This window comes from Poecilia latipinna, unplaced genomic scaffold, assembly GCF_001443285.1.
Source record: "Poecilia latipinna isolate Pla-1442-1.1 unplaced genomic scaffold, P_latipinna-1.0 Scaffold1512, whole genome shotgun sequence".
In the NCBI taxonomy this organism is placed as follows: domain Eukaryota; kingdom Metazoa; phylum Chordata; class Actinopteri; order Cyprinodontiformes; family Poeciliidae; genus Poecilia; species Poecilia latipinna.
This window is the reverse complement of record NW_015114128.1, coordinates 37,781-51,714: the sequence shown is the minus strand read 5'-3', so window position 1 is coordinate 51,714 and position 13,934 is coordinate 37,781. Positions and strand designations below refer to the sequence as shown.

The following is a 13,934-nucleotide window of genomic DNA, read 5'->3' as shown; positions in this document are numbered from 1 at the left end:
ATATGGAGGGGCGGGAGGCCTCAACACAGTTTTTTCCGTCAAACTACTGTTGAAAAAAACCCCATTTAAAAAAAAAAAAAAAAAAAAAAAGTCTTCTTTTTTTCTATTGGAAAAATATAGGTGCAATCTTTCATCCAGCTGATTGGCAGCATGCAGCAACAGATGGGAGTAGGAAAGCAGTGCCACTCAATATTCTGTAACAGACGTCAAACCGTATAAGAAAGAAACTATACGAAACTCTGATGGTTTTGAAACTTTGACTGCTTAAAACAAAAGCTATGCCATGCTACGTTGGTCCACACAGCCGGAGACAACTCCAAGTTACTCTGGTTCTGCAAATCGTTATTAAAATTTTAACGAAACCACAGAATCTCAGCAGTTTGGAAACTTTTCAAAACTCGGACACCGAAAAAGGGACGAAAACTACAATCTGAAAATAGTGCACAAGTTGTGATTGGCTGGCTTTTCCCAACTGTAAAAACATGTATTCATTTCATCTGTATCTTGCGGAAGACATTTACATTCATCATCATTCCTGTTTATGTCTCAGCCTTCATCAGTGGATTATTATTTTTACTAATTGTAGTATTATCACAATTTAACTTTCCCCTGCCTTCACTTGCTCTGATTTTTATTGTCAAGACATGAAACAGAATTTGATATTTCTCGCTGTAGTAGAGCGCACCATATGTGTGCGTCTTTGTAAACAGAAGATGAATGAGCAGGGAAGGGAAGTGAGGCCTTATTGTAAGCGGAGGCTCTGGATTATTTTGCCGCTGTGTTTGACAACCTCCTCCTGGATATTAGGAGTATCTGACAGGAGTGGGACGGGGGCAGGGCAGGGTGGGGGGGCTCGGGGATTGCCTAGTGTTTCTCATCCATCCTCCAGCTTGTTCTCCATATTTAATTATTTATTTCCCCCCCCTCTCTTGCGGATGGTCTCTCACACCGACGGTGGCGCGATTCAATATTTATGCGTTTCCTTCTGCTTGGTTTTCGCTGTGGGTTGGATGGCGGAGGGGATGGGGACGGTGCTTTCGTGTGTCTGATTTCCGTGATTTCCAGCCTCTTTAAAAGCGTTGTTGGTGTGTTTTGTTGGGGGGGGAGGGGGCGGACTGCTGTGAACAAAGCCATCTGTTTGAGTGGGCTGTTTTTATTAAGTGACAAACTGGATCCCTCTACCTTGCTAATGCGTCCCGAGGGAGACGGTGGCGGAGGCTGCCGTCATTTGTGTGTTCTGAGCACGGCTGGATGATGGAGAGAAACAGAAGAACATTTTTTTATTAATTTATTTTTTCCTGGCAAACGACGCGATACACCACAGAAGAGACATCGCAGCCAGTGCAGCTGGGATTACAAAACTGATACGCTGTGGCTTTCATGAATGTGCAATGATAATTTAATGGGGAACCTTTCAGCTTCCATCTCGTGACAAACGGATACCATAAATAACTCTCTATAACTTATTTATCAGAACCTTACACAACTCGCCCCAATTTATTAATCCAGCCGTACGTCCATCCATCCTGCATGTTCCAACACTCCTGAGAGTCTGCGTACATCCGTATGTGCATCCCCCCCCCAAACCCCTTCTGTCTCGTCAGTGAATCCGTTAGTGCCTCAAATGTGGGACAGGAACATCAAGCATTCTTTTTGAAGACGCTGCTGTTGTCTGTTGCAAAAAAAAAAAAGAAGTGTCCTTTCTCTCTCGCAGAGTTATAGCCGGCAGCTCCGACGTTCTCCACAGAGGGGCCGCTGAGCATGAGTAATACACACTGACTGGGGTTAAGAAAGTCCCAATATGACTTCTGCCGGAGACTCCGTTGGGCTGAATAGTCCACGAGAAGAATTCACCAGTCAGTTTGTGCAGCACAAGATCACAAGCCTTGATATGTGGCTCGTCTTTTAAGACCCGGTGCGAGTTATGTGTGTTTTTCCATCTGCAGGCGGAGAAAGAACGAAACATCTGGAAATTTCTTTTCGTAGTTCCGTGATTGTGCTTCGTATTAGTTATTGTCACAATTTCTTTTAATGGATTATGAGAGATTTTCTTTGCGTCTTGGAGAAATAAGCGCAATTTTATGGTATTTACACGACAAAACAAACAACAACAAAAAAAACGTAAAACGTGATTGCGCTGCTTTTCTACAAAACCGAAAAGGTACCCTTTTTTTGCCCTACTTCTTCTAATCTACTGTTATCAATTTCATGCTATCAATTGAACCGAGGAGTTGAGTGAAAGTGTGAGGAGCATTTAAAATTTGTAATGCCTGACGGTTTATCTTGTTGAACCGTAATGATGAGCAGAGGTGATGTAGATGCTGTTCTGGAGCAACATGTTAATCTGCATCAAGTTGATGGAAATGTTTGGATGTAGGACAAAGTTTTGCTCATTTTTTTTTTTTTTTTTTTACACTTTTACATCAGAATATTGAGTAAATTATATCTAACTCCAAAAATTATGGCATGATCTGTTATCTAATAACTTTTGGACAGTGTATACAATGGATCACCAGTATTCATCTCGTGAAAATGAATGGCGTTTCTGTATTGGCTGCTTTGCAAACACTTTGCAAACACTGTGTTTGCAAACACCAACTAGCAACTAGCACACAGGAGTATTTTTCACAAATAAGTAGGAGTCACTTTCCACAGACAAAATCTGTGATTGCGGATCCACTTTAATTCACTGCAAACACAACGTTGATTGCAAAGATTATATTAAAATCCAAAAACTTTGTAAACTTTGAGTTTATTGAGATGCACACCTGCCTTGGTGCAAGTCAGTTTGCAAAACTTTGTTAGACAATTAAAAGATTACTTGGATTTCTTTATACCACACAATTCAAACACGGTTTTAATTTTAATATAATTTAAAATCTTGCAAACAAACATTTTCCCATAGCAACCACTGAAGTAGGTAATTGTTGCTTACCGAAGGGATTCTACTGCGAGGGCTTTGAGCACCGTTTCCAGTACTTTCCAAATTCTTCTGAATTAGTTGAACACAATGGATCAAATTTTGCCTGGAGAGCAGATTTAGGCGCTTCGAGAAAGGAGAGGTGTGCAAATGTGGGAGAAGGTGGCTTGTATTATATGAACTTCATTATGTGTGACAGGCAGCACAATATTGATGGAAGAGAGGGTCCCTATCATTGCTCTGCATTAAAACCTCCGCCGTGAATTAATGTACGATTCCTGATCCAGTAATTAACAATCATTCAGGGGCCGTATCCCTTTTCAACTAATCACTAATTGCAATAAGAATTTCAGATTCCATTTAAGGCAAGATTACCGATGAGCATGCATTGCAAATCAGCCAACAGTTCTAATTAAGCCCCGATTCGTTCTCATTCTCTCTGCCTCGGCCCTTTGTGAAGCGCGCACAATGTGGAGTTTGTTTCCTCAGCATTACAAAAGGGAAATTTTATCAGAATGCTGCAGATAGAGAAGTGTGCGGCACCCCAGGAAAAATAATTTCTGCTTCTTGTTTTTGCCACAGATTAACATGTTTTGTTTACCTTCGTTACTTTTTTTTTTAATGTTGCTTATCTCTACTTTTTTTTGCTTGAGGTTTGTTTGGGTTTCTGGGTGTGCCATGGATCATAGGGAATTTACTTGCACAGGTTAAGCTCAGTACGTTTGAATCTGATGGAAACAATTATTTGTTTTAGTGATTCAAACTAAAAATTAGAAACTGATCTTATTTTAAGCATTCATACAAGTCACGAAAAGTGAGTTGTAATGTATTGACTTGACAATGGGTTTAAAAATTAAAAAAGAAGTCATCTGTCAGGAGTGCTACAAGAATAGTAGTGAAAAGTTGAGTGGAAGGAAAAATGCTTTGCTTCCTATCTGCAAATATTGATGATTATGGCTTTTGAAATTTCTGTCATATATATTTTAAATATTACATCAGACAAAGAAAAAGATTTTTCCTAATGAATGAAGACATACTTTAAAGTACATCCAGTACTTTGTCGGAACTTCTTTGCTTGAACAAAGTTGCTTTATAAAGGGCTTTAGCTACTCTGTGTTGTTCAGTCTGCTTTTTCTCATCTTCCTTTTGGCAGTTCTCCTTGAACTTTCTGTTCATTTCATTGGATACAGAACAGACAGTTACTTGAGAAGTGACCTTTAGTGTGTTATGATACTTGTTGAATGTTTGCTGGGGGTTGCATTTGTTGCATGTGCATCTTTTTTTTTTTATCACAGTTTTTCGCTCCACTAAACTTTCAATTAATAGACTTGAAGACAAGAAAATTAGAATTTTCTGAGAAGCTGATCTTTGGTGTTTGTACTTTTTGTAACGATATAAATTAACGAGAGTAAGTGAAAAACACGCATTCAATCAATCTTAACTGATATGAGTCGAAATTTTTTGCTTCGAACTACTTACGTAAATCACCTTTTAAATTCTGATTTATTGAGACGCAGCAGCAGTTCCGATTTCACAAAAGCTTTCTTAAGTAGGCTTCTGAAAGTATCGATCCTACAGAATGTTATGTAGTCAGAAATCCAAAGTATTTGCTCCCACTACATGTGTCACTTTCAGCCCCTCAGTCTAATTTGTCTCGCTCGCTCGCTTGTGCCAATTCATCAATATCACAGCGCTGATATATATTGGGCTTTAAGATGTCAGATGGGGTTAATGGCATCTCTAAACGCTCCTTTCTTCCAGCCTTGTATCCAAAACCGTAGCTGGGGGATTTGCAGACTGCCACCCAGTGTGTTGGGATTAATTACCCCCCGTCCTCCTCTTCCTCAACAGCCCCACCTCACCCTACAAGTTAAAGATTCAGAAAGGAAATGGCCCTTTTCATGCAAATTAAATTGAATATGTCAGTCAGTGTAATTATGAAAGCAGAGGTGTCTTGGGCTCGGGGTTTATGCCCAAAAAAAAAAAAAAAAAGGAAAGAGGCGCTGACAAAAAGTCAGTTTATTAATGTCCTCTGCAGTGTTTGATTCATGCTCTCTGTAATGGCTTGGCAGATCAAACGTCACTTCATTGCGGATTCCTGATGACTTGAAATGCTTTGGCCATTGTGCAAGGAAAAGTCAGACTTGGAGCTTTGTGAGATCACTTAAATCTGATATTTGGCTGTAGGTTATGGCGATGTCAAACACGGCAGTAATGAATGCATATCTGCTCTGGCTGCCGGGTAAAAAAACTGCAACCAATGGAAAAATGTGCAGTAGCTGTCGGTTCTCGGTTGCAAAGTTCGCTGAAGTTCAGAGGAGTCTGACCTTGTAGCAGGAACAAGAGAGAGTTTTTGGGAAGCGTCTGTAACCTTCTGCCAAGAATGATGAACAACGGGTTTATTTTAATCTGAGCTGGAGTCGCATTCATATCAAGAATCCGTATTGCCATCTGTAAATTCATCTTTAGGATGGTTGAACTTGTTGGCTCTGTACTTTTCTACTAATCCAGGTTTTATGACTTGCAGGTGTGACTTTATTTTTCAAGATCTCTTAAGTTTCGCCTTACGAAGGCTGCTCCTCAGTTCACACCTAGATCTTTTTTTGCACTTTTCCCGTTCTGACACAAACGATACTTTCTCCATCATGCTGCTATAAAATAGTAGATAGCAAAGCATGAATTGCTTTTCTCACAAATGACTATCAGGTTAACTAATAAAATATTTTGACTTTTCATTTAGCTGAGAGTTTAGTAAAAAGTCAGCCAAAGGTTAGGGACATAAACGAGAAAAAACAGAACTTCTTTATTTTTTTAAACTATTTCTGTCCATTAGACTAAACATTTTGTCTTTTGTAAATGTTTTACGTTTTCATGGTGAATTACACAAATTTAGCATAAATGAGCGAGGAAGAAAACTGAAAATCAGTCTCTGCCAGTTGAAGCCTGATCATTGCCTTTTTAGGTGTTATTTCTGTTTGCATTAAACCATCATCAGTGAATCTGGAACCACTCTGTGAAAAAAATAAAATAAAATAATTACTTGAAGTCATAAAACAGTCTGCTTTCCTTAACCCAAAGTCTCTCTGATGCCAAATTATAAAGATGACACTCATCAGAGGAACTGTGGGAACGCTCCGAAGAGCTCCCCGCTCTTTTCGTGTGAACAAAGAGTGATCAAGGTTATGTAATGACCTCCAGGGAGGGCAGTCGCAGACTCTCGTCACCAGCCTTTTAACTTGTGACAGGCTTTACGCTTCTCATTTGTTTGCCGGCAGCAGCTTAGCAGTGGATTAGCAGTTTCCCAGCCGCAGTATTAATTAATGCAGCTTATGGTTACCTCTCGGAGGAGATGTGCACGTGTGGCTTAGGTGAAAGGAGCATCTTTCAGTTTGGACTCATTCTGCGAAAAAAATGCTATTCTAAATGATAGTCTCTGTTAATGAAATTAATTTCTGTTCAGATTAGCAGGATTACAGTCAAACAGATGGGACACACAAATTTTGGGGATGATGTCATCTTCTAAGACGGTCGCAGAAAAAGAGTTGGGGGGGATTCTGTAGCTCTGTGTGTTTATGGTTTGCAAAATGTTCCTTCCCCCCCCCCCCCCATTCTTCTTCTTCACGGGCCATATCTTATTGCTTGCTGTCATGGCTCCAGTCGTGGCATTGTTGGAACAAAGACGAGGTTTCAATCAGCCTCCATCTACCTGAAGCCATACGAGGAGGCTCCCAAAATTGATGTTTGTCAGCAGCAGACCTAAAATGAGTGCATGATGGCGATATCAGCGGCCGTGTCTTTGAAAACACCATTACCTTCACGTCACGCCTCAATCATTCCCCATTGTGCGATGACATCAGCCCACCCCAAACAACCCCATTCCCTCACCTCCAGCGCTGATCTCCCGTACACGCTGTAGAAGTCTATTACAACCGGCGTATGGAGACGCAGCGAGCCGTAATGCATGGCCCCGGAGCGAAAACAACCCCAATAGCATATCAATTACCCATCAGCACCTTCTTGGTCGGATGCCAGCGTGCGCCGCACTCCGGCTAAGTCAAATTAGCTGGAGTGAAAATGCAGCTATACCTGTGCGCAAATGGCATACTGTAACCTCTGCTTCTAATTTTTCCAGACAGAAAAAAAGATTTACAGGAATATTTTTTGCCTCAGCAGTTTTTATTATTATTATTATTATTATTATTATTATTATGATAATTATTATTGGGAAGCCCGAGGGGTTGCTGATGTCTGCGAGTAGTAAAGGAAGTGGTATGCCGTGAGGAAATCAAGCGATTTCCCAGCCTCTTTTGCCCGGTGGAAGTTAAAGCTGCTTGCCTGTTTATCTGCTCGCCCTTTTGATTGCCGACCACACATCCTTATGTCACCTCTCCACGAATCCTGCAGGTTAATTTGTCCCTCAATCGCACCGCTGCCTGCGCCGCTTCTGGGCAATACAATCCGAAAGAGGTTTTTTGGGGGTTGGGAAGTGGTAAATCAGTTTGCACATAGTCAGACAGGGAGTAGAACGGGCACAATGACACGTCGTCACACATACAGATGAGGCGATTGAGCCGGTCGGCATTACCGCAGCCCGGTCGGCCCGCTAACAGCCCAATGAATTGATTGATAAAAGGGAAGCAGTTGTTTCACAGATGGAGCTGCGCCGCCCACCGAAGCCAGAGCTCAGGCTTTGACCAAGTTTGTTTGTTTTGCACTGTTCACACGCAAGGTCATTCAGACGGGAAAATAAGGAATCATAGGCAAAGAAAACGACATCAAATATCACTTGAATGAAAAAAAATAGCAAAACGGGCATCACCTAAAAACACGAAAAAAAGAATTGCTTAAGAGATGATTAAAGAAAGACCTGATTACTGACCTCAAACATGCATGGATGAGTCAAAACAACATGCATTTCTTTCTCGTCGCTTTTTAGAATTGCCAAAAGTCGCCAATTAGCCCCAGACTGCCATTTAACACCTGGAGTCATCTGTTCAGTCCAGTTTATTTATGTAGAGCCAACCAACTGTCAATGCAGTTCAATGAAGTTAATTACATACGTTCTTGTCTGAGTTACTTATCTAGTTATCAAACAATGCAGCCAAGTTCAGTTTATTATTCTGTTTGGTAAAATTACTGTTCAATTCCACTGACTTCAGTCTCTAAATCAGTACGTTTTGCATACATTTACAAAACTGTCACCCGTTGCAGCTGTACCAATAAAAATGTTATAGATCCTTCACTACTAAGACGAATGTCTTTTAAAACAAACTTTTAACTGGAGCGTGAAGTCTGCGAATCAAAATGTGTAGCTTCTCTGATGGGCAGTTGCATTTATTGGACTGTAACAAAAGTCTAGGGCTGTAGGATAATATCGATATCGCGATATATATCGATATTTTCTTTCCTAGAAAAAAATCGATATTCAACCTCAAGCATCGTAACATCCAACTGTCACCTTGCTCACTCACTGCTTGCTTTGCTGGGAGAGTGATTAGGTCATCAGGTTTGGAGTGATTCCTTCAGATGTTAAGTGTCAAGGTTAAAAAGGTGTCAAACTATTCAGAGCAGGGTACTTGGTGCACTTTATTTACTTTATAAATCCATGTAAGCTACAGTTTGTACTGTTTCAATTAAAAGAAACATGTTTTCTCACCACTTCTTTGATTCTTTTTGTCCAGCTGTCGACTTTAAGTCCATGTCCAACCAGAGCCACGTATTGTGTAGTTGGTGCTTTTAGTCAGTTTTCAGTTAAATTAATTCAATCCAACTCTATAACAGTCACCAAAATCACTCTGTCCCTCTAAAATCTTTCAGAAAATCGCAAAAGTGTATCGAATTGTATCGTCTGATGAATATCGCAATATGCATCGTATCGTGGACAGAATATCGCGTATCGTATCGTAAGATTACTGTATCACTACAGCCCTACAAAAGTCTGGGCTTTTTATTAATACTTTTAATTTCTGTTAAAGAACTGCAACTCCATCATTATGAAAATCCAAACCCCGCCAGATCAGCACAAAGCAAACACAATTTCACTATCTTTTGCACTTTTAGCTTTAATTAAGCTTTTTCTTGTTCGCCACAGAGCCGTTATCTTGAACTTGGTGAATAACATTTCCAGCAACAGAAGGCTCACAGTGACGAACCGTTTTGACACACATTCATTGTATTTCCTTACCACAGAGCACTGTCTCTGCTTCCGTCTTGTGTTATTTTGATTTAAAGCTTAGTAATGACTGCAGCTGCTTTTCTTTTTAAAAAGCAGAGAGATGTGCAGCAGCTAAGACTGGGAAATTATGAGAGAACAAAATGTTGACAGTGTAACATTGAGTAATCTATCTTAATAAAACTGATAAAGGTGCGACAGCTTTACGGTCCTAAACAGAGGATTCAAGTCTAATCCACCAGCCAAGCAACATGTGATGCAAATTTTCTGCAATTTTGTAGGAGAAATGGCAAACCGGACTTGCTAATTGTTATCGTGAACGATATCACGTTTAAATTTCTCTGCTCGTTTTAAAAATTCATTTCTCTTTTTTATGTTTTATATGATTTAATGGGAATGAAACTGAATACATCATTGAACAAGATTTCTTAAAGGGCGGTTGGCTCCGTTGGTTTAGCGCGCGCACCGAATGCAGAGACTGTCATCCTTCACGCGGTTGTCTTAGGTTCGATTCCCAGTTTCATGCCATTTGCATCAACTTTATCTTTTGACTTAAGTGTGCAGATATGTTGACTCGGTAAGAAAGTAGAATTTCTCTGCGTGCGCTCAATAAACGTGATCACTAACATTGTTTTGCAATTTCCTTTCTGCTCTGTCTCTGTGTGTCTTTCCAGCACCGCCAAAGTTTTTAAGAACCCCCAATGACCAAACAGGCGTGCAGGGAGGCGTGGCGTCCTTCATCTGCCAGGCCACCGGAGACCCACAGCCGAAGATTGTGTGGAACAAGAAGGGGAAGAGAGTCAGCAACCAGAGATTTGAGGTATTAGGTCTATTGTTCTGATGTAAAATGCTCGACAAAATCGGAATGTTTCAGCACTGCTATTTTGGCTCTGCTTGCAACACAATCCATTGCATTGCAAGTCCCATTTGCTTGCTTTCCCCCCGCCCCTCGAATTGCCACTACGCATTAGCGGCCTCTAATAACCACGCTGACCCAGCTTTAAATATGCATGAGTTTTAACAAGAAAGATACAGTGATAAATTTGAATAAGTTGCAAACGGAAAGCAATTGGGCAGATTAGGAAAAAAAAGTCCTTGTGGTGTGACCCAGATCCTTACATTAGCATCACACCACGTTTTCCAGCTTCATGCAAAGTGAAAGGGGAAGCGGCACTTTCACTTGGAAAGATCCTTTTGCTTTGTGGCATCTTTATGCGAATGCATATCCCACCCTCTTTATTTTGGCTGAAGCTTTGATTTCCAGTCGGCATTAATCCACATTTGAGCTTAACACCATCACAGAATCATTGCAGAGCACTGATAAGATCTCTATTAATTTCTGTCAGTCCTCTGGACTTTTCTTTGCTACACGGCGGCCATACTTGTTAGCTCCCAAAGGCCTAATGGAGCTCAAACCTCTTTTTCACGTCTCACGCCTACAGAAATCCAATCTTATCAGAGTTCATCGCGTTTGCATCGCACGTCCAGCTGAATGCTAACACGTTAGTTTCCATTCATCCACCCATTGCCCCGCGGGGGCTCGCTCTCTGCTACAATTCTGCACCCATTCAATCATGCACTGCCACCTCATCTTCTAACGAAAACCCATTTCCTTCTGGAAGCCCCACAACTTCCTTTCTAATTTGCTCTTTGGCCCAAACTCAGAAAGGAGGCTGTTTTCACCATCACCTGCTGACACCTGGAGTGCCAACACTGCTTTAGCTTGGCCAGTGAGATGTTGCAGAGTTTTGTTAACTAACACATGCTCAGATATACTGTGTACTTTTAAAATGTCTGTAGGCCTCGGTGTGTTTGTGTGTGGCTGCGTGTGCCTGTGTGTGTGGGAGAGAAAGTGGTCTCAGGCCTATCTTTTACTTGAATCTACCTCTATGCTTAAGAGAGATTGAGTTATGACACAGATCTTTCTAAAATCAGTGAGTATACAACACGTAGCATGCAACGATAGCTGAATAAGCTACAACAAACACCTGTTTGTGAAGCATTTTATGTGTCGTTCGTCCAGCAAAAGTTGGTCCTGTCTCTCGTACCACAAACCTCACCTCATGGTACAAAATGTCCGTAACCGAATACCAAGCCACCGTTTACTGTTTGTGCTTGTTTTCTGTCCCATTGACACGATCCAGTGTGTTGCATTTTCCCTTCAGGAGACAGAATGTTAACTTTAAGAGTGGGACACATTCAGACTTAAAATTCACTCTGCAACAAAATATCTGTGCAAAATAAACATCCAGCCCCATTCTTAAAGTTAGTCAGCCACATCAGTTAATGCACTAGGTTTCATTTACTAAAAGTGAATATCTATAATATATATATCTGGAGCGGGCATGGGCCGGTTACCTGTAACAATATGTCAGTTTTGAATGGCTAGAACTGCTACGGTATTCCTTTGCACAGTTGCTACATTATTATGTTTTCTTTTATGGAGATGGCAGAAAAAGCTTTTCTATAGTTGTTTAAAGGAGCACTTTGCAGCTCCTAGCATACCTGACACTAATCTTTTACCTAGCAACCATAGCTAGCTAAAATTGCTAGCTAATGCGGCATTTTTGAAATCTGAAAATAGAGAAGTGATGAGGGTTTTCGCCGGGTGTTTTGGAGTAGTGCAGCCCTCTCCTAATCCACCTGCTCATGCACACTGCCTGTCAGCTAGCTGAAAGAAGGCTAACGGATGTTTTGTTACTTAACAGAAAGACAAATTTGACTTTTTAGATATACTTCTGAACACACATTTCAGTGAAAAAGAGAGGTTGGGACTCAAGATTTTTTTCTTGAAAACTGCAAAATGCATTCTGTCAGCTAAATACAATCATTAGTAATAGACAAGAAGACAAAACTAGCATTAAATGGACTAAAGGTTTCTCAGGAAAAAAAAATTAACTTTCTTCATAAAAATATGGCGCCATAATACATTTTACATGACTAGCTACTGCCACACACTAGCTAGCTAATGATGCTATAAGCTAGCTTAGCGAAAGCTAAAGGACATTTACCTTGCCTACATGGTAAACAGATTTGACGTTTTGGAAAATTTTTTGTCATACTTGTTAATTAATGCTGATTTAAGACTATAGTTGCAAGCCACAGGTGACATATATACCAAGCTAATACCAGCTTGTTATACTTGTTAGTCTATGACGAGCAGAAACAGCAAAAACACAATATTAATGCAATATGTACTTGAAAAACCACTTGTAAGTAGCCTATGGAATATTTTTATTCATAGAAATCAAACAAGAAATAAATCTTATAACATTATAATAAATGTAATATATTACTAGGAATTATTGTTTCTGCTTTAGGTAATCTATTATATTTTTGTATCGCCTACTATTTTTTTTATTAGTTTTATAAAATATCACGCCGTGAGACTCTCATCCCGGCCCGTGCCTAACCTGGACACAACAAAAAGTCTTATTAATGCACAGATATCCTTACTTGTTAAATAAACATCCACAAATATACAAAAAAAATAAAATAAAATCTTTACATTAAGGTAGGCAAACGGCTGTTTCTGTCATAGGAAGCACATTTCGTCAGTCTCCATCGTTGTTGTTGAACTGTCGTTAACTTTATTTTTCAGTTGTTGTTGATATTATTTTCTGTGGAAGGTCCCTCACTCATTGTGAACAAAAAAATCTCCTTTAACATATCCTGTCTCTCGCACCTGCAGGTGATAGAGTTCAGCGATGGCTCTGGCTCCGTGCTAAGAATTCAGCCGTTGCGCACGCCCCGAGACGAAGCCATATACGAATGCGTCGCCTCCAACAGTGTTGGAGAGACGAGCGCCACCACCAGGCTGACTGTTTTACGTGGTAGGTCTTTTGTCATCAGCCCCCCAAACCCTCAAAGGAAGAAATTAAAACAAAAACAAAAAACAAAGCAGTCCAACACGCATACACCTCTTACATGCACGTCTCTCTACCTGTAACAGGTAAGGTTACATTTATCTGTTTATTTGGTCTTTGCTGTCATTGTTGTGTGCAAATAAACCCCGGTTCCTCTCGACGCTGTGTATCCTAACTTGATAAGATTTAGTCCATTAGCTGTGTAGCCGAGTAAGTTTTTGTTTCTAAGTGACTTAAGACATTTGCATACCGATTCCTGACACAATAATTAAGATGCCAGTTAAATTATGCAAATAGCCATCCTTTTCTCTAGCCTGCGGAGGTTTAATGAAAAAAGCTCAGCAATGATTTTCAAATCAGTCATTTTTCATCTCCGTGTTTCAGCTTTGATACTCATTTGATCGTCTGTGGGAAGAACAAAAAAAAAAAAAGCATGCTATTCTTATCCGATTAACTGGCGTGCTGTTTATTGTTCGTAGCGGAGTCCTAGTGGCAGGTTGATTCAGGCTGCATCTTCCAGTGATCACTAGCTGTTGAAACGCATGCTTTACAAATCTGGACAGGAAAGGTCAGGGCAAGAGTTAGATGGGAAAATAAGCCGGATGACGTTGTCTTCCTTTGTAATTAGCTCTGGGTAAAATTTAATCTTTATTAGACATAACAATCCTTTCAAAGGCAAATGTGTGCTTGCCCTGAGCTCAAAAGACAGTGTAATATCTCTCTAAAACATGACTTGTTTGGGTTGTGAATGGAGAAAATAGCTTTGGAGTAATAATAAAAATGGTCTTGGGCTGTTTGAATGAGGTGTGCTCCATTATGCTCTGCAATTACACAACATGGAAAATGAGTTTCTATTGAAAGAGGTGCTTCTAACCTATAAAAAAAAAAAAAAAAAAAAAAAAAAAAAAGGCCTCGGGACCCTGAAACCCCCCCCCCCCCATAAAACCCCCCCCCCCCCCCCCTTTTCCCCAAAAAG

At 40.4% G+C, this 13,934-nt stretch overlaps 1 protein-coding gene across 6 annotated transcripts in view; it reads left to right on the top strand.

The window, feature by feature from the left end:
• Positions 1-13,934, top strand: part of LOC106963245 (receptor-type tyrosine-protein phosphatase delta-like) — a 161,184-nt gene that overhangs the window by 109,994 nt on the left and 37,256 nt on the right. For 5 of the 6 annotated variants that reach the window (XM_015058053.1, XM_015058054.1, XM_015058049.1 and 2 more), the window contains 2 exons: positions 9,767-9,915; positions 12,784-12,925. In XM_015058053.1, coding sequence (XP_014913539.1) covers positions 9,767-9,915; positions 12,784-12,925 — 291 coding nt within the window. The remainder of the gene's footprint in view (positions 1-9,766; positions 9,916-12,783; positions 12,926-13,934) is intronic. The other variant, XM_015058052.1, reaches the window with a different exon arrangement.